General features: G+C 40.8%; 1 protein-coding gene and 1 long non-coding RNA gene across 2 annotated transcripts in view; both read left to right on the top strand.

The window, feature by feature from the left end:
• Epm2a (EPM2A glucan phosphatase, laforin) overlaps window positions 1-20534 on the top strand; it is a 119801-nt gene extending 99267 nt beyond the window's left edge. Inside the window, 2 exon segments of the mRNA XM_029565180.1 lie at window positions 8201-8442; window positions 19544-20534. Of these exon segments, the coding sequence (XP_029421040.1) occupies window positions 8201-8442; window positions 19544-19821 (520 nt within the window). The 3' untranslated portion in view covers window positions 19822-20534.
• A 5867-nt stretch (window positions 20535-26401) lies between these two features.
• Window positions 26402-27951, top strand: part of LOC115070994 — a 9618-nt gene continuing 8068 nt past the window's right edge. The window contains exon 1 of the long non-coding RNA XR_003850098.1: window positions 26402-26850. This is a non-coding gene — a long non-coding RNA (uncharacterized LOC115070994). The remainder of the gene's footprint in view (window positions 26851-27951) is intronic.

Consider the following 27951-nt stretch of genomic DNA (forward strand, 5'->3'; position numbering starts at 1 on the left):
CCTCCTATCCCTCCTAGGTTGACTAGTTCCAGGGGACTATGAACATCTCTCAAAATGTCCTATAATGGTGGTGGGTCATCGTCCCCTTGATCAAGGAGGCCAAGGAGACCCCACCAGATGGACTTGAACCAGTGTCCAGTCTATAAAGAGGAGGGTCAACACGGAGGAATCATTTCCTCCATGCTTCCAAGAGAAGCCAACAATGGTCGAGCAGGACCTTTGACTTATCTTCACATAGGCAGAACTGGTAAAAGAAAGGAGTCAGGGGCTCCTCCCAAGCCCATGTGACCCCTGAGGAACAGATCCTCAAACGACCTTAAGGGTAAAAATAAATTAGTTTATCTGGACCAACTGTATGTCCTTAAACACCCAAAAGAAAAGTATAACCAAAGATTAAAGGGGCCAATATAATTTCTTAAGAGTCCATATTTATAGGTAAAGGCTACATAACAAGCAATAATGCCACACAGATGATACCTTCTTTTGAGTTGTTGGCCAGAGTGGCCAGAGGGATTCCTAGATAGTAACCCAGCATAAAACTGGGAAAATAAACAGCAGACCCCAATATAATCCAAAGGAATATTGACAACTGATTACCGCTAGATGAGGAACAGCTGACCCTCCTAAAATAAAGACCTCTAGATAGGTCGACTAGATTCACCAGAAGGGCAAGTAGTGGGGAATGGTTGGGGGTGCCAACAACACAGCAGACAGTAGCAGGGATATCAGAGCATAAGGGCCCTAGTGGAGGGAGGCTACGGGAGGTTGCTATCTGGGTAGCGGGTGTAAAAATAAAAAGAAATTCTTCAAAGCATAAAAATTTGCTCCTTAATAATCAGTAGATGTGAAAAACATTACCATTGAAATCTATGTGATGACTTGATATCCATGCTCAGATGCCAAGGAGCTCAGAAAGTAACTGACTGTGACTAGTAATAATCAGATATATAGAGATTAGAAACGCATGTGCATCTTAGTGTCAATTGTATTAAAAATGAATAAATTAATTTAAAAAATAAAAAAACTTAGTTTTAATTTATGTAAATTTTATTCCTCTTTGACCAGTCTTTGAATCTCCATTTCCTCATCTATAAGCAGGGCCTTATCATTCTTGGGGTCTTATAAAAGTCAATGAGCGCATGCCTTTAATCCCAGCTTTCGGGAGGCAGAGGCAGGTGGATCTCTGTGAGTTCAAGGCCATCCTGGTCTACATAGTTGAAATGCTTCTTGTAATTATATGGTTATTAAATAAATAATTTAAATAAAATGAAATATAGGAGGCCAGCAAAAAGGAGGAATGTCTTCTAACCTTTGATAGTACATTAAAGTAACTAAGATTGACAACTTATATGTCAAAATAGTTAGCAGTGAAGATTTTGAATTTCCAGAACAAAAGATTAATAAATTTGTGAGGTGGTAAAAAAAAAAAATCCATGACAGGAAGCGTAAGTTTATAAACGTAGCTCTGGGTAGGTGGAGACAGGAGGCTCCCTTGAACTCAGTGGCCAGCCAGTCTACCTGAATCCTTGTATTCCAAGGTTCAGTGAATGACCCTGTCTCAGAAAATAAGGTAGACAACAATTAAGGAAAACACTTGATGCTAATTAACCTCTGACCTACACACACACACACACACACACACACACACACACACACACAAACATACTTGAAAGTCTTCCCGGAGTTTTATTTTGTTTTGTTTGGAAACTCTTGGTGACATAATCGCTCTACTGGCGCACACATTTCTCATTTCCTTGTGGAAATCTTACCAAGTCATCTGGTAAATTCTAATTTGTTTATTTTTATGGCTGGCTAGCCTATAGTAAATAATTATAGTCTTACAGTCATTCCCTCACTAATGGGCATTCAGGGTTTTTCCAATTTGTGGCAGATCCTAACAACACAGTAGTGGATAGTCTCATATGCTTTACTGGCGCACACATTTCTCATTTCCTTGTGGAAATCTTACCAAGTCATCTGGTAAATTCTAATTTGTTTATTTTTATGGCTGGCTAGCCTATAGTAAATAATTATAGTCTTACAGTCATTCCCTCACTAATGGGCATTCAGGGTTTTTCCAATTTGTGGCAGATCCTAACAACACAGTAGTGGATAGTCTCATATGCTTCCTTTCATTTGCAGAAGATGATTTTCTGGAGAGGAAGTGTTGGGCTGACTGGATTGCCATGTTGCTTTCCAGGAATGAAAATACCCCTTCATGGTGCTCAAGATGTCTGGTTGTTTTTCATTTTTCCAGTCTGGTGTGTAGAGCAGTGTGCTATTTTACTGTGGCTGGTACAGTTTGCATTTCCTTAATTGCTTGTAAACTACAGCAACTTCATGTATTTCTTGCCCATTTGAATCTAACCTTATATTTCCCTGTAATGTCATCCCCCTGCTTTTCTATTGGATCATATTTTGTGTTCTGTTTCATTTTGGCTGTTTCATGAGAGGATTTTGGTTAATAGATTCTTTCACAACAAAAGTTTAATTTTATGCATCAAAAAAAGTATCTTCTGTGACATGAATTTGAAGCACTTTTGGAGACTTCATTCTGGGGTGACTATGTGTCAATATTCATTTGGCACAGTGATTGCTCTCTGACCTTTGTAAATAATCTATATTACAGTAGCAATTGGTGGTAAATTATTCATAAAATAATTCTCTGGGAGCTTTATAATTTATAATATAACTGTTAGCTGTAACATTTATTCCTTAATTATGGCTTTAAATTTACCTAGGTGAGATAAATTTACCTTTTATCCTTTAAATCACATATTTGAATAATTACTTTTTAAGTTATAAAAATCTTCGTATTAAAAACTGTTTAAGCTGGGCATGCTGGTGCATGTCTTTAAATCCCAGCACTTGGGAGGCTGAGGCATGTGGATCTCTATGAGATAGAAACCAGCCTGGTCTATACAGTGAGTTCCAGGCCATCTGTGGCTACAGGGAAACTCTGTCTCAAGGAACAAGCAAACAAACAAACAAACAGCCCTGTATAAATTGCCACTTCCACCAAAAGAATATTAGACAGTATGTGTCTCTCCCTCCCCTCATGGGTCATTGGCCACTGACCCATGAGAACAAAAGGAGCAGAAGCAACGAACGGGGTCAGGATGGCCAGTGAACATGAATGGAAAAGACCTTCTAGTAGTCAGTTTCAGTGTTACTGCTCGTTTATTCAGTGGGGAAAAATATAGGTTGGAGATGGTAGCCAAAGCTTCACCTGATAGGTGTTCATAGTATGTTTTATTTACATGTGGTAGGGGGATCCTATCATCTGGCTATACGGCAATGCCTAATTATCATATAGAAAAACCTGGGGACAGTTTTTGCAGGTAACTATGCCAAGGTCATGTTCCAAATAAGGCCAGGCATCTGTGCTTGGAGGCACCTTCCAGATAAGGTCAGGCCGAGAGCAGGAGGCCCTCGCTGAGAAAGGGAGTCCTCCATACAGCACCAAACTCCTTAGAGCTATCCAGACATGGTGGACTACAACCTTAGCTGCAGGGTGCCCCCAACAAGACAGAAGACAAGATGAGTAAAAATGAATTTTTAATGGTGTCAAAGTATTCTCTTGAGTGGACAAGTGGAAGCTGAATTGCTGTTTAGAAGTACATCATACATCACATTGCCTCCAGTGCCTCTTGTAACTAGGAATACATCACCATTGTGAGAAGAAACTGAAATAGGAGTCCATGAGGGACACTTTAGCTGTCTGTTTAAGCAGAATCCCCTGATTTGTGTATTTCTAACAAGCCCAGCCTTTATTTCCACATCCCACATAGTACTCAGCATGACTCTGTTTATAATTCTATTCTCTGTCCTGCAGGACAGTGCTTGTTGTAGAGTTTTCCTTTGGTTATTTGTCTCCTGGGTTCTCAACATCTTGTTTAAAAGAATCAGATATCATTTCATACTCATTTCTTTTTAAACATTTTATTTGTTATTCTTACTTCATGTGTATGAGTGCATTGCCTGCATGTAAATTCAATGCCCATGGAGGTCAGAAGAGAGCGTCAGATGGTTGTTAGGCACCATGTGGGACCTGTGATTTGAACCCAGATCTGCAAAGTCAGCCAGTGCTCTTAACTGCTGAGCCATCTCTCCATCCTAAATATACACATTTATTAAGTATGCACTGTGGCTTGCCATGTATTTGCAGGAAAAGTCAAATAGCATAGGAAAAAAATGGCAATATCTAATATAGAAACTGGTGATGAAGGTATGTGGCTGTGCAATTTAAGGACTTATTTTCATTAGAAACATACAGTAGTAAATGTATGTTAAATTGTTAACCTCAAACCTATTAATCCTTTGCTCTGAGTTTCTTACTATTTAAAAATCATTTCAAGAGCAGCGTTGTGTAAGATGACAGACTATCTCTAATACCCTTTTTAGCAACAGTGTGATTCTGTATTCTGATTCTGGTTAGGAATTCTGTTTTGTTTTGTTTTTTTTTTTTTTTTTTTCTGTTCTCAAAAGTCAGTTTTCCCTTTGCATATTTCTGTGAACTCTTCTTTAGCTTTTATGCAAATCCTATGTGGAAAATCAACCAGCTACTTTATTTTTGCATGTATTGACTAGAGGACAGTATTTAAGCGAACTATGGATAACATTTGGAATTCAGCTTTTAGCTTTTTTTCATGAATACTCATTTTAATATTTTACCAGTCCACTTAAAATTTTTTTTCCAGTAAAACATCAATTGCTATTCAATCAGTTATGTTATTTGATTATATAAACAAGGTGCTTGCTGCCTGGTCTCACACCATTGGGTACCTTGGTGTGCTTGGTTCAACCCAGAGTATATACATGGAAGCCCCAAACTATCATTGCACAGGCAGGCACTATGCAAGATCATGGAGGAGGAAACTTCAAAGGGTAGTAGAAGGAAAGATGCATATCTAGACAGAGCCAGAGCCTGCTTTTATTCCACAGAACAAGGAGATACAGTAACCTAGTGGGGTATGAAGCAGCTATCACGTTCATCACCATCCCACAGTATCCTACCAAGCACAGGTCTGGATATTCCACAAGGATCATGCTTGGGGTCTTTCCCTTAGTCTACTGCTCCTAAGGACTGTCTAAGAATTCTGTGGGGTCAGAAATCCCATGCCCATCTTTCCTACACCATTATATCTTTCCTGGGTCTCTGTTTTCTTTATTTCCTTATTTTTTTCAATCTGAAGTAACCCTAATAAGGATTTTCACAAGTACATGTCCATAAGCCCATTAGATAAGAACCTAATTAGAAAAAACAAATCACTTCTTTCTGATAAATGGGGATCTTGCCTTAGAAGGATGGTATGCTCCTCTTGAACATTTTCACTGAGGATGAGTAACACCCACCTTTGAAGTGAATTGGCTATTTTCATGTTCACATCAACAATGCTAACAGTGATCAAAAGGAAAAGAACAAGCAGATATAAATAGAAGAAATGACAAAAGCAAGAGAAGCCCCCTAATGTCACACTAAAAAGTGGAGTGAGTATCCTTTACTTGCAGCATTCAAATGAAGAAAATAGAGAAAAAAATGTGCTTTAGACAGTATTATAGTCATATTGTACATTAATGTGATTAATTAATATGAATTATCAAAAGTAAATTATTAGGTTGGGAGTGAAGGCACATGCCTTTAATCCCAGTACTCTAGAGGCAGAAGCAGGTGAATTTCTGTAAATTCAAGGCCAACCTGATCTACATATCTAGTTCTAGGCCAGCTATGCCAGGCACAGCTACAGATTGAGATATAGTAAGATCCTGTTTAAAAACAAAACAAAACAAAACAAACAACTGACTTAAAAAGTAAATTATTGTAACTTTACAGAAGCTGCACTGGTGTTTTGGTGTCTGTTAGTTTCCTATTCAAATATAGTAGTACTTAATTGTACTTATCCTTTGCAGAATTTTATAACTTTAGATCAGTTCTAAAGATGAGCGCATCAGAAGCTTAGAGATGGTAAATGACTTGTCCTAACATCATGTCATTGTTACCCAGCACTAGGATTGGCATCTGAGCTTTTTTTTTTTCTCTGTGTAGTACCCTTTCTGTTGTATCACACTAAAAATGTTAGAGTGCTTTTCAGTCATCTAATGTGGAGCTTCTGTGTCACTCTAGACCTTATATGTTCATATGTGCATGTTTTAAAATACGATCTAGACCTTATATGTTCATATGTGCATGTTTTAAAATATAATCTGGATTATCATACTATTGTCAGAACATATGACCTAGGAACCCCCAAGTCTCTGGTCATATTCCATGTTCTCTTCCTCCATACAAAGGGTACAAAGTTCAATGCCCCTCCTGTTCTTCTAAGCCAAGGTTTACTCACTCCTGTTATTAGAATTTTGGATTAAATAGTTCTTTGCTCTGGGGGCCTGTCCTTTGCATTGTAGATGCTCAGCAATGCCCCTGATCCTAATACACTAGAGGTACATGCCACTAACCAGTGTGACAATCCAGCATATCTCCTTAAAATTGCCAATATTAACACAGTTGACTATCACTGCTCTAAAGTCAACATAAAGGGAACTTATTAAAAATTCAATCCTCCTGCTAAATTTCTTTCCTGCACATTACAGATTAAAAACAATGAATGACTTAGACATTGTTTAGCCAGAACAAGACAGATGAATGCAGAGGTAACAAAGAAAACCCCAACTGGATCCACACAGCCAGCAATGCTCCCCAGGGCAGCTGTCCTCCCTGTTGTAGCATGGCATTCCAGGTTTCCTCAGTGTCCAGCTCAGTACACACGTGCACTTTCACAGTTGCTATAACAGGAAAAAAGCGAGCATGGAAAATCAAGTGTACAACTTTAAATATGCCACATGGGACATGGCACATGTCACTTTAGCTCATGTTTATTGACAAAAGCAAGTCGAATGGGCCATGGTTATCAGTGATGTCATGTGATGACTTTGGTTAAGTTCTACATGATATTATTCAAGGAAAATTTGAAATACAGTATCTCTCCCTTGGTTCTGGAGAGAATATGTATGTGTGAAATAATTAGTGAATAATATTATTATAAACTAAAGACAATTGAATTATTAAAAAATATTTACCTGTGTGATATTAGGTCTTTCAGTTAAAGAATATCATATGCTTCTGTTTTTGTTTTAGTCAACACCTTCCAATAAATTTTCAGTATTCTTTTTGATTAATATGTTCTTAGATGTCTTACAGTTTATTTTTGAATGATATTTTTCATTCTATTCTATTTTTTCTTGTCTATTTCAAGTACGAAGAAAATCTATTTGATTTTTGTGTATTTTTCTCTCACCTAAGTATCTTCATCTGAATAGCTTAAATATTTTACTATCTTGTGTAGCTGAATCTTCAGGGAAGTGTTTCTAATGGGTATAACCCTTGAACCTGTAGTATCATCTGGAAATTTGTTAGAATTCTAAAGTTCTCAGCTCAGACCTGCCAGATAAGAAATAAGTATGGGGCTTAGCTTTGGGCAATTTTTAGTATAGCATCATACCTGAAAAAGAATGTCAGTATTCTCTCTCTCTCTTTCTCTCTCCCCCTCTTCTTCTCCCTCTCCTCCTCCTCTCCTTCCTTATCTCCTCCCCCCTCATTTACTGCTAGTAATGCCCCCACCTTTTTAAACCTTGTATTACTGGATGAAACATAGAGAAACATGTTTTGTGGCTAATTGAATGAATTATGATTTTGATTTCATTAAACAGAACTTTGTTATTTCTGGGGTTTAGCATGTTTGACAGGTCTTATATGATTTGAAAATTATATAGTGTTGAACAGGAATGAATGGTGGCTGTAATTTAGCAAATGTTTTTCAGAATTTGAGATAATTGTAGGAGTTTTCACATTTAATTTGCTAGTATTTAAAATGAATTGATGGCTTTACTGTGTGTTATATATTCATGGAGTAAACATAACTTGGTGGATTAATTTGAATACTTTGCTAGATTTAGCTTTCTAATGTCTAGTTCCTGCCTGTCTAGTTAACTGTATGTGTGTTTTCCCACAAACACCAATACCAGTAGTTTTTTTTTTTTTTTATTTCTTTCAATATTGCCCCTCATATCCTTAAATGGGAAAATTCAGATTTTCCTATACTAGGTTGAAAGGTTAATTGTATTTCAATTGTGTATATTTTATGTAGCTACTTAGACCTCAAGTTAGAGCAATAGTAATCATTGGCCCGTATGTTCTCATTAGAATTCTACCGAATATCTGGCTGGGCAGCTGCCCTCGCCAACTGGAACATGTGACCATCAAACTGAAGCATGAATTGGGAATCACAGCTGTCATGAATTTCCAGACTGAATGGGACATTATCCAAAATTCTTCAGGCTGTAACCGTTATGCAGAACCCATGACTCCAGACACCATGATGAGGCTGTACAAAGAAGAAGGGTTGTCCTACATCTGGATGCCCACACCAGACATGAGCACCGAGGGTAAGGACCAGAAGCAGCACTCTGGCTCCTGGATCAGCTTGTTTTGGAGAGAACTTCATTGTCTGTTTATCTGTAATTGGATGTCTTGAATGTGAATTGTAAAAAGGGAATTAATACAAGGCTTTAGATTTAATATATATCTTTAGATGTCTTGGCTAGGATTCTGTTTAACATGACTTCTTTAAATTTTTATATGCTATATATGTATTTTTGGTGTATCAACTCTGGGTGGCACTGTACTGGTAGATGTTTACACGGAGCGTATAGTACTTGAGGGATGACACCTGCTAATCAAATGAGTGAAAATAAGAGTTTAAAAAAGCATGATGAGTTTTGTAGTTAGAATGATACATAGATATTTCAGAGAGCATGTGTAGATAACCTAGGTCTTTGGGGGAAAGTAATGTTTGAGCAGTGACTGGGGAAAGATGAGAGAGAATGTTCTAAGCTGTGGAAGCAGTTTACAAGAATCCCTGAGTCAGGAGAGCTTGTGGCCTATTGTAGGAAAAAAAACAAAACAAAACAAACAAACAAACAAAAAAACACTGTAGCTGTATATCTGAGAGGGCTGGGAAGGCACCAGCAGGGTTTGGGCTGCAGTGAGAACACCACACCATCAGACAGTGACTGTAGCAGGCAGGATGAGAACCTGGAAAAAGCCAAGGTTCTTTTGTTTTTCTTTTCATCAAAAGTTCACTTCAGTTGCAGTTTGAACAGCCTGGGGGTGGGCCTGGGAAGCTGGAGAGGAGGATGCAGTAAAATGGGTGATGCTGATGCTCTCTAAGGGTGCAGGAATGGGTTCATCTTCTCTGCCAATTCAAGAATTAAAAGTCAGGAAGAAGTGTAACTGGGAGTCTTGAGGAGCTGCCATATGACACCAGGGGTCATTTTTGGGGTCCCCATTTGGGGGTTCTTAGTCTTATTAATAAATCATTTAAGAATAGACAAAGACAGAAGCTGGAGGACAATTTATTAGCATTTAAAAGGAAATCCCCAGGGCAGGCAAGCTATAAATCTCGAAGCTGCCTGGAAGGGAGGAGGAAGAGCGAGGAAGAGCCAGGAAGAGCCAGGAAGAGCCAGGAAGAGGAAGGAAGAGCCAGGCCGCTTGAGATAGAAAGCCTGGAGGTCAGCCACTTGGGGCAGGCCCTCTGGGAAGGGAGCTTTAGAAAAGGAGCAGGGAAGTCCAAAGCCTTAGTAAGGGATTTTAAAAGCACACTTAGGTGCTGACCAGCATCTGGAAGAAAAAAAAATAGTTATGACTTTTAAAGTCAGAAAGACAGGCAGACCCAGCAGAAGCACATGTCTCAGCTTGTAGAGACTGCACCATGGGGTGGGAATTATGGGAAGGAAAAGTATGCTGTCTTAATCTGCCTTCCTAGGGGTGGTCTCCTAGCTAGGTCTCTGACCTGCCCCACTGGATTAACCTTAAGGGAGGAGACAAGGACACGTTGTCTTTGCCTTTACAATGCCCCCGTCTTTACATCTTTGCAATAACATCAGCGATAAGGCATCAGGACTGTGAGGGAGATGGTAGTGAGTCTTCAACTCACTGGGCAAGCACTTTGTGAACAATTATTCGTGGTGTGGCTTGGGTACTGCTGGGGATGCAGAGACAAATAACGCGTCATTTTGACCCAGTTGGGTAAGAGGCAGTAAGACAAGTTCAAAACAAATTACGGTGAAGAGAAGAGTGGACATGAGTGATGTAATGAGATCTGAGAAGTACAGCTTTCTTCTATTCTGAACAGGGACATGGGGAAGGAATTCCTTGGCATTTAAAGTAGACTCCTCTCAGACAGGGAGATGTGGGTGGAGAAAGGGCAGTGGGTGGAAGGAGGAGCATAGACCAAGGCATAGAGGGGACTTTAAAGGAGCCATGTATAGATTCAGCCTAGTTGTATGACAGTTACTAAAAAGTAGCAATGGCTGTCTTCAGGTAAGGGAACCATATTCCAGTGAGTATCAACAGTATGTCAGCAGAGGGTAGCAGAGAGCTGTGGAAATTGCATGTGCCTGAAGCTTTTAGTGACTTGCTATTCTGGGCAAAGAAGGATGGCAGTGAGACCTGGCCAGGAAAACAGAAAACGTGTCTGCCCTCAGCTCTCTTCCCCACAGTGCATCCGATAGTCTGCTAACTAATTTACATGCATTAGTTCATTCCGTTCTCAGAAGATTCTAGGCAGACACTGTAGTTATTTCCATTCTGCAGAGGAAGAGACTGAGGTACAAAATGGTTATATAATATGGCTAGGTCATAAAAGTAGAAAGTCTCAGCCCAGATTTCAGTAGTGGCAGTCTACTTCCAGAGCTGGGCTGTGAAGCAGCCTAATGTTCCTTCACGCTCCTCTGGCAGGTTCTACAGACACACACTTTCAGTTCCTCATGTTCGTTATACAAAGCCATGAGTTTCAGGACACGTCACTTACCTTCCCAATAATCAAGTGGTCTGTAAAACAGAACAATGTGAGAACCACAGAGAACCTGAGTTCTAGCCACTTCGACACTTCAAGACCTCAGGTAGTGTTCTGACCAGGCAGGGTCCCTCCCTGGGTTTAATCTGTACTATCATTAAGGATGGGGTATAGTTAATGCTCCTAAAGGTGGAGAGAGCTATTGACAATTTGGTTGTTTTGCTTGGTAATCTAATCCAAAGAAGCTTAGCTTAGTTTGAGTTCTGGTTTTTCTCAAGGCTGAAACCCAAACAAAACAGAACTTTGTACAGGAGAGCAGCAACTGAATGTGGGTTATATTCGCTCTGACCAGATCGTTTCTCTGGTTTCAAAATAGTTTGAAAAATTGTTAGAATCCTGTAACTGTAGTTTTCAGAGAACATGCTGATTTAGCTTCTTTGATTCTGACTTCAAAGCACTGTTACCTACTGGAGTAACATGGGAGGCAGGCAGGGGGAAGTTGTACTATTAATGGAACCAACTGCCAGACATCCCATAGCACCTGTGCTCTGTTAACCAAAGGGCCTACTGACTAATAGCCGATTTGTTCCATAGTTTGGGGTCTATCTCCTAGAACCATTGTAGTTTTAGTCAAACAATTTTGGGTGGGTCACTGGGTCACCAATAGTGTAGTAGTGACTACCTTCCACGTGGAGACAGCACAACAGCACAGATAATGACAGCAAACTCACTGCACACAGGATTCCTTTGATTCAGTCTAACCTGGAGGAATGATCAAAGATTTAAACATTCCTGAGTGACAGGGGAAGATTTTTACCAGTCTATGTGGCTTATGATGACTATAAAGATTAATCCACTTGATCATTTTTAGGACTCCTGATGGGTGGGGGCATCCATTTCTGAGCTGCTGCATAATGCTGTCAGGTTAAACCTGAGAAAGGACAGTCTGTTAGGCTCGGGTGTCACCACTGATTGTCACAGACCTGCTGTAATCAACTGTCCCATCGATCCTTCCTCTTGTACACGTTGTTGTATGAGGAGGGCTGGTTTAGACGTCCTCCTTTTCAGTTATGTTTGTTAAAGTGTGGTTTGTCTCTTTCACCTAGGAAATGAAAAATATCCAAAATCCAGCATGCATATGAACAAAATAAACCACATCTTCTCATTAAAACACCGTTCATAGGGGAAGGATTCAGACTGGAGTTTTGACCTCTGTCCTGTAGTACTCTTAATCCTCTCCTCCCAAGTGAGTTCATGTATTTCCTAGAGTCTTGGATGCCCCTCTGTTATTACACATTTGATGATTGGTGATTCTTTCACTAAGCAGACTGAATTCAGCTCTGCTATTGTGCAGACACTGACTTTGGAGCCAGAATACCTGGGTGGGCTAGAACCTTGCAGGGATTGAGCACCTTGAGATGTGGGCAGGCCAGTGCCTGCTGTGGACACATGGGTAGGAATCTCTACTGACTAGATTATAACAATAGAGAAGATTGATAGAAATGGCTTTGAAAATCATGAAGTTGGACCTATAGGGTTAGTTACAAGTTAAAAAATATTTTTATTATTTGAGAATTCATCCAGCACACTTTGATCATATTCTGCTCCCCACTCCTCTTCTCAGATCCACTTTTACCTCTCTACTTCATGTCCTCTTTTTAAAAAGTAGCTCATCGAGTCCAATTTGAACTGCTCATATACTGGCTAGAGGGCCATCCACTGGAGCGTGGTGGGCCAAACAAGGGCCACAACCTTAAAGAAAGCTGACTTTCCATCCTCTAGAAGCCATCAGCCATCCATAACTCCTCAGTTAGGAGTAGAGGCTCTCAAGTTTCTGCCAAAGGGTGTTACAGATAAGATGGACCCTTATCTATATTATGTTTCAAAGATGGCATAGAGATTGCCCAAGTAAAATAGTAATATGTACATTTATAGGTCTGGTACCAGAATAAGGAAGGAAAGATGTGCATGTGTGCATGGATCTCTTCCAAGGTCAACCAGCATCCCTTTAGGAAAATTTGACTTCCTTTATCTCAGATCCCCATGTGTCAGCTGCCCAAATCTCTCCTCTTTCTTATAACCTTGACTTGCTCAACACTTGCTTCTCTTTCAGGAGGTTTTAATTATCTGAGTTAGATTAGCCTGTATCAGTTCTGGAGTACAAGGCAGGGTAGAGGAATCTACCAATGTCTCAGATCAAATAAGCAATGTTTCATTGCTATTGCTTTTTCATTTTTTGATTTATCTATTTTTATGTGTATAAGTGTTTTGCCTACATGTATGTAAGTACACTTATGTGTACAATGCCCATGGAGCCAGACGAGGGTGGTGGATCCCCTGGAGCTCGAGTTATAGACAGTTGTTAGCTGCCATGTGGGTGCTGGGAACCAGACCTGGGTCCTTTTTAGGAAGAGCAGCCAGTGCTCTTAGCCGCAGAGCCTTTCCTCAAGCCCCTCAATTAGAAAATGATTGATTCTTTGAGAATTTCATACAATGTATTTTGATCATATTCAGACCCCATCCCCTCCCCATTCCCTGTCCTCCCTTACTTCATGTCCTCTATTATTTTTTTTAAAGGCCTATCAAGTCTATTTGTGTCCTCAAAGGCTCTTGGGTGTGGGTTCATCCCCTGGAGCCAGGTCAACCTACCTGGTGTCACACCCTTAAAGAAAACTGACTCTCCTTCTCCCAACAGCTGTCAGTTGCCAGTAGTGAATCAAATTCACTTCTGGCCAGGGCACACTCATGGCATCCAATCCCCTCCTCCCACAGTCCTTAAGACAACCTGAGAAAAGAATTCTCCAAACCTCCATTTGAAGAATTCTAACGAGTTTATTGCACTTGCTAACTAAGTTTGGGGTGTGGGCTTATTTACAGAAGAGAAAGCACCCTCCCATTCATGGCTGTGTTCGAAAGTCCACACTCAAACACAAAATCCCATGGTTCTTGACTGCCTCACAAAATGACAAGAGAGAGGCCTCATGGTTTTCACAGCTTATTCCCTCCCCTGCAAGCAGCTAAGGTCAACCCATTGTAGAGTGTGGGAAGGAGGTGGGACCGTGGTTCATTATCACAGCCTCAGAGGAACATCCGGTCACACCAGTAATTCCTCAGCTACTGCGGAGGCATCTTGCCCACCTCCCCGCTCTATGCTGGGTTGTTGTCTGGCTTGGCCTTGTGCATGCTGCCACCAGCACTGTGGTTTCACTGATTCAGGTACTAATGATTTCTGAGTGAGCATCTACTGATAACCAAATCTTGTTTCAAATGCCAAAGATGGAAACACAGATGGCACAGTGTTTTGGTTGACCTACATCGGGTTTGCAATTTTTCAATTTAGTTGCCAACAATGAAATCTGGAATATTTTCCATAAAAAGGATGTGGATTTTTACCTTACTGTTTTGACACTGGAAACTTTTGATTAAATAACATTCTGTGTGAAACCTATTTTTATATATAGGAAAGCTAAACCTTAGGTGCCTAGTTGACACCACCTCTGTTATATAGTTAGCCCTGATCCTGAGGACCTTCTTTCTATTCCTGGGTAGTTTAGCTGCCCTGAAATGGGGTGCTTGTGTACAGAGGGTAGGGCAGAAGTGTATGGTCCAGGGAAGATGCTGCTGTCACAGATCAGAGCAGCACAGAGGTACTGCAGCGTCCAGACAGTTGAGGGATAGAAAGTACCAGTAACCAGGGAGATTAGGAAAGGACCACGGTACAGTGGTTAAGGCTTTGGAGTTAGCCAGTCTGGGTTTGAGTTGTCATTTAGGGATCAACGTTGGGAAAAAGCTCAGTTCCTCAATTTCTTCATATAAAAATCCAAGGTAAGAATAGTACCAACCTCCTAGTTGTAGGCAGGTGGCTGCTGATGAGCTGTTTTATGCAGAGTGAGTAGAATAGCACTTGGCAGGTAGAAGGGCTCAGCATGTTATTTATCACTGATAAAAGCAGGGTGCAGTCACTAGAGGCTGAAATACACAGGGCCAGCCTGGGGCCAGGCTGAGATGTGGAAGGAGTACCCCACATTGGCTACTTCTTTCATACCCTTTTAATTATTTATGAATTTTTGATGCTACTTAAATATGTGAGAATACTCCAGGGATGGTTGAGTGATTCTGGGTGGGGACTTCTGGTGTCCCTGCCCCTGTTATTGAAGCTGGGAATCTTTACAGTGTTCACATGGTAGCCACCATATTCCCCTCAGAAGAATGTATCTGCTTTCACAGAACCACAAATGAACACGGGTCCTTCTTCAACTGCTAAGCTGTATACTTGCCTCTTATATAACTTTTTTACAGATGTAAGGGAAGGGAGAAGGTATCATTACATCATTCAGGCTATACCTCCCCTTATGTCTTCTACCAAGTTTAATGCACTCTATTATGTGTATATATATGTATATATATATATACATTCTATATATCCTGTAGAGTCTAATTTGTGTCCCCAAATGTGCTTCAGTGTGGACTCATTCACTAGAGCCTGGTTAACCTACCAAGACTCCTATGCTTGAAAGAGATCAACTCTCCCCTTCCCAGTAGCCATCAGTTACCAAAAATTCCTTAGGTTGGGTTGAGGTTTCTTACCCACTTCCCCATGTCTATGCTGGGATTTCGTTTGGTTTGAGCATCCTGTCATCATTGCTGTGAGTTCATATGAGTAACTGACCAGTTGTCTGGAAAGCTCATTTCCTTGTGATCATCCATAATCTCTGGTTCTTATAATCTTTCTGCTTCTTCTTCCCTGAGCCTTGGGAGGCAGAAATTTGATATTGGTGTCCTATTCAAGGATAATCACTCTACAACCTCATGTTCCCTGCACATTGGCCAGTTCTGGGTGTCTGTGTTAATCACCATCTGCTGCATAAAGAAACTTCCCTGGTGAGAGATATGTTAATGATTATAAGTCATTAGGAATCAATTTAATATGAGAACTATTTAGTAGAAAACTAGTATTGGGCTCTCCCCTATGTTCTGTGACCTGTCTAACCACACATTCCTAAGCCTGCTGTCAATGTCTTGTGTAGGCTCCATTCTAAAGAATGGACCTTAGATCCAATTAGAGAGTGGCTGGTTACTCCCATAATATTTGTGCCACTATTGCACTGGTGGGCATATCTTGCCAGGCCAGTTGTTGTTGTAGTTCATAGAAATCACAGTTGGATAGTGCTGATGATTATTTCTTATGGTAATATGTATAGCACTTTTCAGCACTATGAAATGCTAGCCAGGAGAGACGAGACTCTGACATCAGCATCAGCTCGATTCCTCCTTGTTTCTTCTATAGCTTATGTATGTAATATCTTTAGTAGTAGGGTCTTATCATCAGGTTCTGGTGGGTAACCAATAACAGGGGCAATGGCTAATATTTATTGAGGATCTATAGGACCCTGGTATTGAGGTTTTCTTTTCTTTTTGTTAGCTTATGATGTCTACAAGGGGCAGTATCCCCTCTTATACGGTAACTCCTTTTAATCTCTCTTTATAATGTATATGTATATACTTTAAGAAGCTTTGATAGTGGTAGGTTTCCATATGGCTTTTCCTAAAAGCATTTAGTGTTACTTATCCTTCTCCACACTCCCTCCTCCTCCCTGCCCTTCCATCCTCCACTCCATTCAACCCTTCCTTCTCTACTGTTTCCCTTTTCTCCTTCGTATCACTACATTCTTCCATCCCTCCAAGGAAGGCTTCTGCTCTGACACATAGTTATATATTAGTTTCCTAACCTCTCTGGATTTTCAAATTGAAATATGTATATCTAAGATTTCGAAGCTTGCATTCAGCTATGAGAGACAGCATGTATTGTTTGTCTTTCTGAGTCTGGTTTACTTCACTCAGGATGAGTGTTTCCAGTTCCATCCATTTACCTGTGAATTTCACAATTCCATTTTTTTAAAGAGTTGAATGATATTCCATTCTCTGTTTGTACCACACCTTCATCATCCACTCATCAGTTGATGGATATGTATAATGTTTCCAGTTTATGGTTATTATGAAAAGGGCAGCAATGAACATGAATGAATATAGTTTTCTGTAGAGGTTATAGAATCTTTTGGCTGTATGCCCAAGACTATATGCTGGGTCATATGGTAGATCAATTTCTGTCTTTTTGAGAAGTTGCCACACTGATTTCATAGTGGCTGCACCAGTTTACACTCCCACCAGGAGTGGATGAGAGGTCCCCTCCTTCCTTCACATTCTTCCCAGCATTTTGTTGTTTGTTCTTTGGGTCTTAGCCATTCTGAGTGGGGTAAGATGAAATCTCAAATCTCTATTTCCATGATGACTAAAGATGCTGAACATTTTAAAAAGTACTTCTCAGCCATTTGTGCTTCATCTTTAGAGACTGCCCAGTTCAGCTAGCGATCAGAGCTTGGCTGGTTCTGTAGAAGGCATTATATGGCAGGGTGGTCACACTGACACTGGGCAAACTGAACACAGGGTGCTGAGATTCTGTGCCCAGAAGCTGCAAATGGCCATTCAGGTCTATAAAGTGGGCATCCAACAAAAAGTATGTTTAAAACATTCCTGTTTATTTCAAGTCAAAGCAACCATTTCAAGGAATTTGTCCAGTGAAGCTAGTGGTGGTAGAAGCAGGATAACCCCATGAACTCCAGAATTATCAAGGAGAGTCTCTTCCCACCAGAATTTTTGGAGCAAACTGCTCATGGACTTTAGTAGGATGAAGGCTAGTCAGCAGACCATACCTTTTTAGCAGAGTCACTCCAACATATCCTTCAGGTTTGCTGCCTGCTGATCCCTTGAGACAGATGGTGGATCTACCACATAATGTTGACCATGAGATCATCATGAGGATCCAGCTGGCACATCTGATGCTTGGATACCTTGTTGCATCTCCAGAATAGTGATCACTTCAGGGAACCCCATTAATAACTGTGTAGCTGATTATACAGTTTAGAGCACCCTGAAATTAGGTGTGCAGGTTTAATAAAATTGAAAGTCCTGCCCCAGTTTGGACATGAAGGCTCAACATACTCATGGGAACTAGTGTGTGTCTAATTCAGATGTTCTCAGTGACTAGGGAGAGAGAGTCTGAGAGGTTGCCTGGTGTGCCTGTCTAAACACATTCCTCTGAATGCATTATAAACTGCTCAGATTAGATCTCTTCATTAGAGGGATGGACAGAGTGCAGGCAGCAAGACCAGGTAGAATATGATTGTGGACTTGCACCTGTCTCACAACATAGTAAGCTTGAAGTGAGATAGACAGGTGACCAAGAGGGACTTGGAGCTATTATAGGCTCTTAGGAAAACTCCATCCTTCCAAGGTGTTGGCACCTGATTTCAAGGTACTGTTTTGGCCTCTTCAGGGCAATAATGCTTCCAAAGAAGACATCTAAGGAGGGAGGGCTCTTGTGAGAGAATTCTAGGTTTCAGTGAAGGTCTACAGGTGAGGTCCTTTGAAGGTGGATCATTCTTTTTTTTTCAGTCATCTGATGGGGATTGCAATGTGAAAACTAGATAGAGCTGTTCTCTACCATTCCAGAAAATCCTTCCAGGCCATTATATCTCTCTATAAATGACAGAGAAGCTAGAGAATGCCAAGCTGCAGGTACAGAGTTACAATCAATACTCCGTATAGTGGTCCTCTTTAGGAGATTACTTTTATTTATGCCTGTTTGTGTGTCTCTGTATGTGTGGAGGCTAGAAGAGGGCGGCTGATCCTCTGGAGGTGGAGTTACAAGGTACCATGAGCCACCCAGCATGGATATGGAAATGGAACTGAATTTGGGTCCTCTGCAAGAGTACCAAGTGCTCTTAACTGCTGAGCCATCTCACCAATCCTTTTCATTCCCTTTGAAGTAATTTATAATGGTGATGCCACCAAAATACTAGACACACCAATAAGAAAAACTCACTAAATATCTCTGTAGTAAGAATCTGTGAGCAGAAACCATAGTCATCCAAGAGCTCAAAGGCTGGGCTTTCCTCTGCAGGCAGTATGCAGGGTGAGGCTCAGAGAAATACAACATATCCTAGCTCAGGGTGAGAAGATATTTGAATAATCTAGTAATCAAATTAACATCATATTATGGTAATAACTATATCAAAACTCTCCAATAACAGAAAGAAATTAAATAAGTTTCAGAATTTTGGTTATTCCACATGTATGTAAGTTAGTTCCATTACTTAAATGAAAGTCAGTATATTAAATTGTGTTTCAAATTGTATTTGTCATATCAGTGAGCAAGACTGAGTCTTTAACCAATATGGACTAATTTATGTGCTTTACATTTGCCTGGAAAAAACACAGAAGCAAATTAAATTGAAGGGGACAGGGTTTATCAAGTTTTCTTTAAAACCCTCTGAAACCACTGTCAGACCTCTGCAAATCCTTCTGAAAAAAATTGGTAAGTAACTTTGCAGAGAAAGTTGGGTTGATGGTCAGGCCACTCAAAGGACCAATATTATCCTTTGAAAATTCAAGTTCCCATTCTGGTTCGGGTTCAGAGCTGTTGTCTCAGGAATGTTCTTTCCACCTTAGTTTAGTATCCTCAGGTTTGAATTTGTCTCAGTTTTCTCTCTGAACCAAAACCTGAAGCAAACTTAAACCCTGTCTCCCCCTTGCTTAGTGTTCCACTGTCACTCCATGGGGCACTGGTAGAATTACCAGCTCCCATATACATATGGCTCCATTCACCTGTGTGCTGTGCCTTTTGGATCTAGGTCGACTGCAGATGCTGCCACAGGCTGTGTGTCTCCTGCATGCGCTTCTTGAGAATGGACACACAGTGTATGTCCACTGCAACGCTGGAGTGGGCCGCTCCACGGCAGCAGTCTGTGGCTGGTTACACTACGTGATGGGCTGGAGTCTGCGCAAGGTGCAGTATTTCCTCATGGCCAAGAGACCAGTGGTCTACATCGATGAAGAAGCCTTGGCCAGGGCCCAAGAAGACTTCTTCCAGAAATTTGGGAAGGTTCATTCTTCTATCTGTAGTCTATAGCTGGACAGCCAGCCTCCCCTTCCAGTTGCCATAAGGAACCCCTGGGCATAGTTAGTCAGAGACAGAGACTATCGGAGCTGAGAGAGACTGTGCCCTGCAACCTCTGCCTTTGTGATACTTTCTATTGCACTTTGGTTGAGCTGTGTCTTTGAAATAATTTACAAAGGAAGCTGTGAAAAGCACACAAGAAAAGGTCAAGCTCAGCCAGGCATAGGATGTTCTAACATCAGGCAGCAAAGGAATGGTGGTTCCTATTGCTTGCAAGCAGGAGGCCTTTGCTTACAGGCACTGCATGGGTTATGGTATGAGTTTGTGACAGCTCAGACTTGTCGCTTTGTAACTCTTTAGCATGCAGAAGAAAACAGAGTTATGTGAATTTCTTTACTATAATAAGTGCATGTGCAAACACACATACACACACACACACACACACACACACACACACACACACCCTCAGAGCTTTCCTACTGAATTGAAATGATAATAATTCGTCAAAGGAGGGGATAAATGTAGAAGCCTGGTTACGACACAAGAACATGAACAAAAACAATGATGATTTTGTAATTTTTTCATCATGTTGTGTAATTGAAGTCTATTTAAAGATACCACACTCATTTCCCCATCTCCCTAAGTGACAGCAAAAGTAGTTAGCCTTTGTCTTCCCCTCCCATCCCCTCCCTCTGCTCTTTTTCCCCTCCCTCCTTCCTTCCCTCCCTCCCTCCCTCCCTCCCTTCCCTTCCCTTCCTTCTCTCACTCTGTAGTCCAGGTCAGCTTCAAACTTACGGCAATTCTTCTGCCTCAGCCTCCCAAGTGTTAGGATTAAGGAGTGTGCCACCACACACCCAGCAGCTGTTTCTAAATTGAGGTTTAATAGCATAAGGGTTTTCCCAGGTCTCATGGCTAGTAGAGGCGCTTGAATTTATAATTTAATTTATTTGACTCAGTGCTGCTTTCAGTGCAATTTGTTTTCTCCAGCAGAATGTCACGAACACAGCTTTGTTCCTGCAGTGGTTTCTACAGTGCGAAATGGAACGATGCTACGGTAGATTGCCCCAGAATTTAGCGAATTATTTGTATTTTGTGCAACCTAATTTAAACCTAATTTAATGGCATTCAGTTTCTGGCTAATGTAGCCTAACCATGGCTCATGAGAGGAACTTATACTGGAGAGCTTCAGTTGTCAACTTGACATACCTGGGAAGAGGGAACCTCAGTTAAGGCATTGCTTCCATCAGATTGGCCTGTGGCCATCTGTGAAGCATTTTCTTAATTTCTGGTTGATGTGGCAGGGCCCAGCCTATGTATGTGGTGCCAGTCCTAGACAGGTGGTCCTAGGTTGTATAAGAAAGCAGGCTGTGCACAGACCAGAAGAGCAAGCCAATAAGCAGCATTCTTCTGTGGTCTGTGCTTCAGTTCCTGTCTCCAGGTTCTTTCCCTACTTGAGTTCCTGCCTTGACTTCCCTCAAGGATGAACTGCGATGGGGACATGTAAGCCAAGTAAACACTTTCCTCCCCCAGTTGGTTTTGGTTAGTGTTTTATCATAGCAGTAGAGAGCTAACTAAGATGGGACTCTGAAGGAGCCTGAGGAGCCAACATGCACAGATTAGTACAGCTAGAATCAGATCTTGGCTTAGCACTCAATTTAGTATAACACATAAATGCTGTTCCTCCAGAATATGTGGTTCACTCTTAGGTTTTATGTGAAGCACAAAGATGAACAAGACTACCTCTCAAGATACACAATCTAGAAACAGATCTGTGTTCACCCCTCTACAAAGCAGGTTTGAACTACAACCAACGTATTAGGCAACAGAAGGGGAGGAGTGTTGTGGCTGAGTGCCCTTGTGCTTGCTCATCTCCATGTTCCCTCTGGGGACATCATTCCCCTCCATTGTTTGAGCTGAGGCTCAGAGGGGTTAAAGAAAGTGGCCGATGTGTGCTCAGCCCACACAACAAGGTGAAAAGCTAGGTTTATCTTTCTCAGAGCCCATACTTTCAATAATTAAACCATGATACATAATTTTATATTCCCTTTTCATAGACATGTTAAAAGAGAGCAGAGATAGTGATTTAGGCAGTTGAGGGCTAAGAAGGACAGAGGGTAAGTCACAGTAGTACTCAGAGGGTGAGATGTCTCTCACCGTGGCAACACTCAGGGATGTGTCATTTGCTTTGGGCAGAAGACGCTACAGGAAACATTTCTCCTGCAAATTTACAAAGTTAAATTTATAAACCAGCATTGGGTAATGTGAAGTCCAGCTCTCCTGCTAAAAACAGCTAGATGTAGCTATTGTGTTTAAGAACCAATTTATAGTCATAATGTACTATGTAAATTTTATAATAATGTCATAATGTTCTATATATATTTGTTAAGTGGAATATTTTAAATTAATATAATGAGGTGAAATTAATATAATGTGTGTGAATTTTCTTAGTGTCTAGAAAAACCCAAGTATATAGCTCCATTGTACAATGGCCTTTTCATGTGGATTTTCCCCATGGCTTTGATAAACTTATTTAGGATTCTTGAGGAACATGTCAGAATAACTTCTTTTGTCCTCAGTGAATAGAATGTCTATCATATCTCAAAATCACCTGGAGGTTTTGCTAAATAAAAGCATTAAAAAGAACTTTGTGCACAGAATTGTTTTAATGTTGTCAACGTCAACTTATTGTGAAATCTAGAATAATAAATTATTTTTTTTATTTGTAGAAGGAGCACTCAGCTCAGCAATTGTTTCCCCCCCACACGGGTTAATTGTTTTCATTAATATATTGAAAAGAGCAACTGACAAAGGACATCAAAGGTGGGTCCAGCACAAAGAAGAGGAGAGAAACTCAAGAAAGCCTGGGAGATCAGAACCAGTCTATCATTAGCTAGTAACATTAACAGTGCATGTAGTGTGTGTGTGTGTGTGTGTGTGTGTGTGTGTATGTGTGTATGTGTTTGTGTGTGTGTGTGTGTGTGTGTGTGTGTGTACACATGCCAGATTCAACTCCAGGGCCTCACATGTGCTAAGCATGTACTCTACCACTGAGCTATACAGCCGGCCTAATGTAACTTTTCATTCCCAGATTTTTCGTAGAAAATAATAACATTTCACTCGTGGTAAGGAAATGCCAAGCAGCAATGCATTTGTTTAGAGAAAAAAGTCTATATCCTTTCTTTTGTCCATTTGGTTTGACCTAAAAAAAGATGAAAAAAATGTGGTTGGGTCCTTGGAAATGAGAAGGAATTCATGAAAGGAGAGACTTAAAAGTGAGTTAAAACTCCCCTCACACTGTTCCACATAGAGGCGGTTAGACCAGAAGTTAAAATTGAAATTATCTTTAAAGAGTACAGTTCCTTTATTTTACAGAGGAGCGAACAGAGTTGGAGACATTGGCTGGCATTATCATGTAGCAAAGTGTTGTGACTGAGGTCAGAGGGAAAGAGCACACCAGATACACAGGTCAGGATGCTGACTGTAGTGTTGGAGCATGGGAGACCTAGTGTGAGAGATCAGTCAGTATCCTTAGTGGGCAAGATTTGATGGAAGGATTAATGAAAACTGGGGTAAGTGGAAGGAAAGCAAAGCAAGGTGACATTTCTAAAAAGGGGAGACAGCAGGTGTTTTCTGGAGAAATTGAGACATGGTGAACTCTAGACACAGACAGGGAGAGTCAGGCTTTTCCATGAGAGAAAGCTGAGCATACAGCAACTTCTCTAAGGGATGAGATCATATTTAGAAGAGGAGTCAGCTATGTGCAATGTTTTGCTCAAACTGTGGGAACAGCATACACCTGCTTATTATCCACTGGAAAAGAGAGAAAATCTGAGACGGCAGAGTTGATAATAAGCGGGGAAATTGAAGAAGTTACTTCTGCATAAGGATAATGAGAGAGAGAGAGAGAGAGAGAGAGAGAGAGAGAGAGAGGAGGAGGAGGAGGAACTGCATGAATGGCTCTGTTCTTTTCTTCCCTAAACTATTCTATAAATCTTCCCCAGTTCAGTTCATGGAAATGAACTCCCACTTGTCCCAGTTCTCTCTAGGTCTGCCTTCTCTTGCTATCACAGGAAACCTGAGGCTATAATTGAATAATGAAAAACAAAGGCTTATTTTGTCCCATGGTTCTGGAGGCTGGGACATCTTAAAGTATGGCTTGGCGCTAAGATCTATGTGGCTTCTGATGAGGGTCTTGTGATGTTTCAACTGACAGGACACAGGACAAGTGGCTGCATGTGAGACTGAAATGGAGCCATGTTGGCTAACACATTTCTACAACAGAGACATTAATCTAACCATGAGGATTCTGACATCAAGAACCAAACACTTTCTAGATCCCACCTCCCAACACTGGGACATCATGGGATGAAGGTTCCAAGGCATGATCTTCTGAGGGACACACTCAGCAGTAGGTTTTAAACTAGAGAGTCATGATTGACACCTCTTCCTTCCAAATATCACATTTGATCCACCAGGAAGACACCAAGCTCTGCTCTCTGTGCTTTGACTCCTTTACAAAATAACCACTCAGAGCCAGTGTGGACAGAACACTGGAATTCAGCAATAGACTTCTATCTGCAGTTTCCCTTTTTGTCCTTCTCCTCTCCCAGATCACACTCCTATCAAATCTACCCCACAGAGTTCCCAATGTGATGTTGTGACCACCTAAGACTGTGTTACTCCTGTGCTCAAGGCTCCAGTGGCTTGCCATGTCACTGCATGCAAAGTCCCCACATGCAGTCTGCTCCTCTCAAATTCTCCTGACCTCATCTACTGCCTTCCAAGTCCTTCACTCTGCTCCGGTCACACTGATTTCTTGCTATTCTTTGAATAGTCGAGGAAGATTTCAACCCTTAAAGTTGATGTTATCTCTACTATGCTGTTGTTAGGCTGTGTTTGTCTCTCAAAGTTTCATGCGTTGGAGGCACAGTGTCCAGTGGGGCAATGTGGAGAGGAGTGGGACCTTTCCAAGGTTCATTTGAGTCAGTGCCTTCAGGAAAGGATTAATGGAATTCTCTTGAGGCTGGTTGGTTTTCATGAGTGTGTTGTAAAGCAAGGCTACCAGTGCATTGGCCTCCTTTGCACATGACCATTTCCCTTATCTCTGTTCCACTAGGATGAGATGCAGTCAAGATAATCTTCTCCAGAGGCTGAACCCATTGGTTTCTCTGATCTGGGACTTTCAGCTTCTAACACTGTGAGATAAGTAAGTCTTATTTATAAAGTACCCAGCCTCTGAAGTTTTGTCATAGCAACCAAAAATGGACCAGTATAACAAGGAATGCATTGTCCAGGCATGTGCATAACTTACTTCTAGCCTTCCCTCAATGATGTCTCATGGGACCACCGATTCTGCTCTGCCTCTCCCTGTCCACAGCCATTGTTTTGTTTCTCTTCATAGAACTTATGATGGGCCAAAATGTTACATAATTTGCCTACTCACTGTGTTGTCTGCTTCCTCTTACTACATTGTAAACTTCATAGAATCATCCATTTTTATCTTCTCTATGTGGTGAGGGTACCTAGAGTGTCCTGGAATATAGTTCAACTAGAGAAGGATGCATACCATGTTACAGGTAGTGCTCTCTAAATGTGCTACAAAAATGCACACATATACATACACACTTATCTTCTCAGCAAGCCTATATTATCCTAATTTTACACATAAGAAAACTAGAGGTATACAATGAATGTGAACTTGTTCTAACACAAGTAAGTCAGTTTCACTCCTGGTTTGATGGACTAAGCTGACAATTAATCCTTTGATATGAACTTCAGGCATATGACATTTGTTAGTAGCACAGACTTGGTGGCTTAAAGAACAGCAATGTATTTATTCTCTCGTGGTTTTAGAAGTTCAAGAACAAAGTGTAGGCAGGATTTTTTCCTTCTAAGGACTGAGAAACCTTGTTCCATACCCCTTAACCTTCAGCATTTCTTAATTTGTGAGCGCATCATCCTGTTCTCAGTCCTCATCTTCACTCAATATATGACATGTAAGGGCATCTGTGTTCAAATTTCCTGGTGTGTGTGAGTGTGTGTGTGTGTGTGTGTGTGTGTGTGTGTGCCAGTATGATTGTACATGCAGGTATACCTGTGTGGGTGTGCATATGTAGAGATCAGAGAATAACCTCAGGTACTTTCCTCAGGTGCCTGCTGCTGCTATTTTTTTTTTTTTAATTGAGACCAGGTCTCCCACTGACTTGAGCTTACCTAGTAGCCTAGACTGACTGGCCAGCAGGCCCCAGAGACTCATCTATCTCTGTCTCCCCAGTGCTGGGATTAGAAGAGCATGCCATCATGTTTGGATTTCCCCCATATGTTCTGGAGATGGAACTCATGTCCTTGTGCTTACAAGGTGAGCATGTTATTGACTGAGCTACCTCCTGGCCCTCATATTTCCTGTTTTAATGGGGTACCAGTTACATTGGAGTAGGGCTCTTCTCCATGATGACCTTGTCTTATCCATTTGCATTTTCAGTGACCTTATTTTCTAATAAGATCACAGTCTGAAGTAATGAACATTGTTACTTAAACATGAATTTTGAGGGGGATATGATTCAACCCTAAAGACAAGAAGAAGAAAAAAACAGGCAAATTGTGAGTAGATACTCAAAAGAGGGGTTGATAATGGGCTGATTTTCCTGTTTTCACAGATTTGTTATATAAATGAATGTTACATATAGAAGAGTCAAAGTGAGATGAAAAATTGGAGCCATTGAAATGCCAGACAGGATGAATTCTTGTAGCTGCGTCAAGTAATACCAATATCATTAAAGCCAATACTTGAAAGTCAAGGTTGCCATCACCAAAATCCAAGAAGCAATGTCTTAAACATAAGACATGAAACCACAAGTCTCAGAAAACATAGAGGAAAGTTCCTCAACCCTGCTCTCAGCTGAGAGGTTTTGAAATTGATACTAAAAGAACAGACAACAAAAGCAAAAATAAACAGAAAGGGCTACATCAAACTGATGTTTCTGCATAGCTTAAGAAAACGACAAAATGAGAAGGCGGCCTACAGAACAAATAAAAATATTTGTGAGTTATATATATAATATATAGCTTATCTATCATCTATCTAGACCTATATCTATGTACATGTGTGTAAGGAACTCAACACAGAAGCACAAAGACAACACAAATTGAAAAGATCTGAAAGACGAAGCATGTACCTAGCTAACAGGTGTGGGGAAAGATGCTCCATGCGATTCATCATCACAGAAATGCAAATTAAAGTCCTAAAGACTCAGGTTCTCACACCCCTTAGGAAGGCTATTGGCAAGAAGACACGTGGCTACTATTATATTTTGACTTGTTTATATTCATTTAGTTTTAATTTTAAAAAGCCTTATTGCTTTTTCTGTTTCTTTTCTTGCTTTTATGTTTTATAATTTTGCTTCCACTTCCTTTGTAGAATTCCCAACAGGGACAGGTGTCCCATGGCCTTCGTGTTTCCAGCCTGTTAGCATCATTACAGTTATATTTATGAATCATTTTACATTTTTATTTCCTCTTGTGTTCATAGTTTAACATAAAAAAAAATGTTGTTTGGGACCATTTGTGATGGCATGCACCTTTAATCCCAGCACTCGGGAAACAGAGGCAGGCAGATTACTGTGAGATCAAGGCCAGCCTGGTCTACATGGTGAGTTCCAGGCCAACTAGGGCAACAGGGAGACACTATTTCAAAAGAAAATGTTAGGAGGGCAAAGAAAGTATTGATAGGAACCTCTGTCCTTTCCTTCTTCTCTCCCCCCCTTCCTTATTTTTTCCCTCTCTCCTCTTCCTCCTGTTTTGTTTTGTTTTGTTTTATTTTTTAATTTTTATTATTATTATTGTGGTCTTTTTGAGACAGGGTCTTCTTGTAGCCCCAGCTGTCCTGGAACTCACTATGTAGACCAGGCTGGCCTTGAACTCACAGAGATCTGCCTGCAATTAAAGGCCTGCACCACCAGGCCTGGCTAATTAATGCAGGGATAAGTTTTGTTTTGTTTTGTTTTGTTTTGTTTTGTTTCTGCATGTATGTAAGTGCACCACATGTGTCCAATGTCTCCATAGGCCAGAAGAGGGTGTCGGGACCCCTGGAACTAGAGTTGGTTATAAGTGACCACATAGGTGTTGGTAATTACACCTGAGTCC

Source organism: Nannospalax galili, unplaced genomic scaffold, assembly GCF_000622305.1.
Source record: "Nannospalax galili isolate Female #2095 unplaced genomic scaffold, S.galili_v1.0 scaffold377, whole genome shotgun sequence".
Lineage (NCBI taxonomy): Eukaryota > Metazoa > Chordata > Mammalia > Rodentia > Spalacidae > Nannospalax > Nannospalax galili.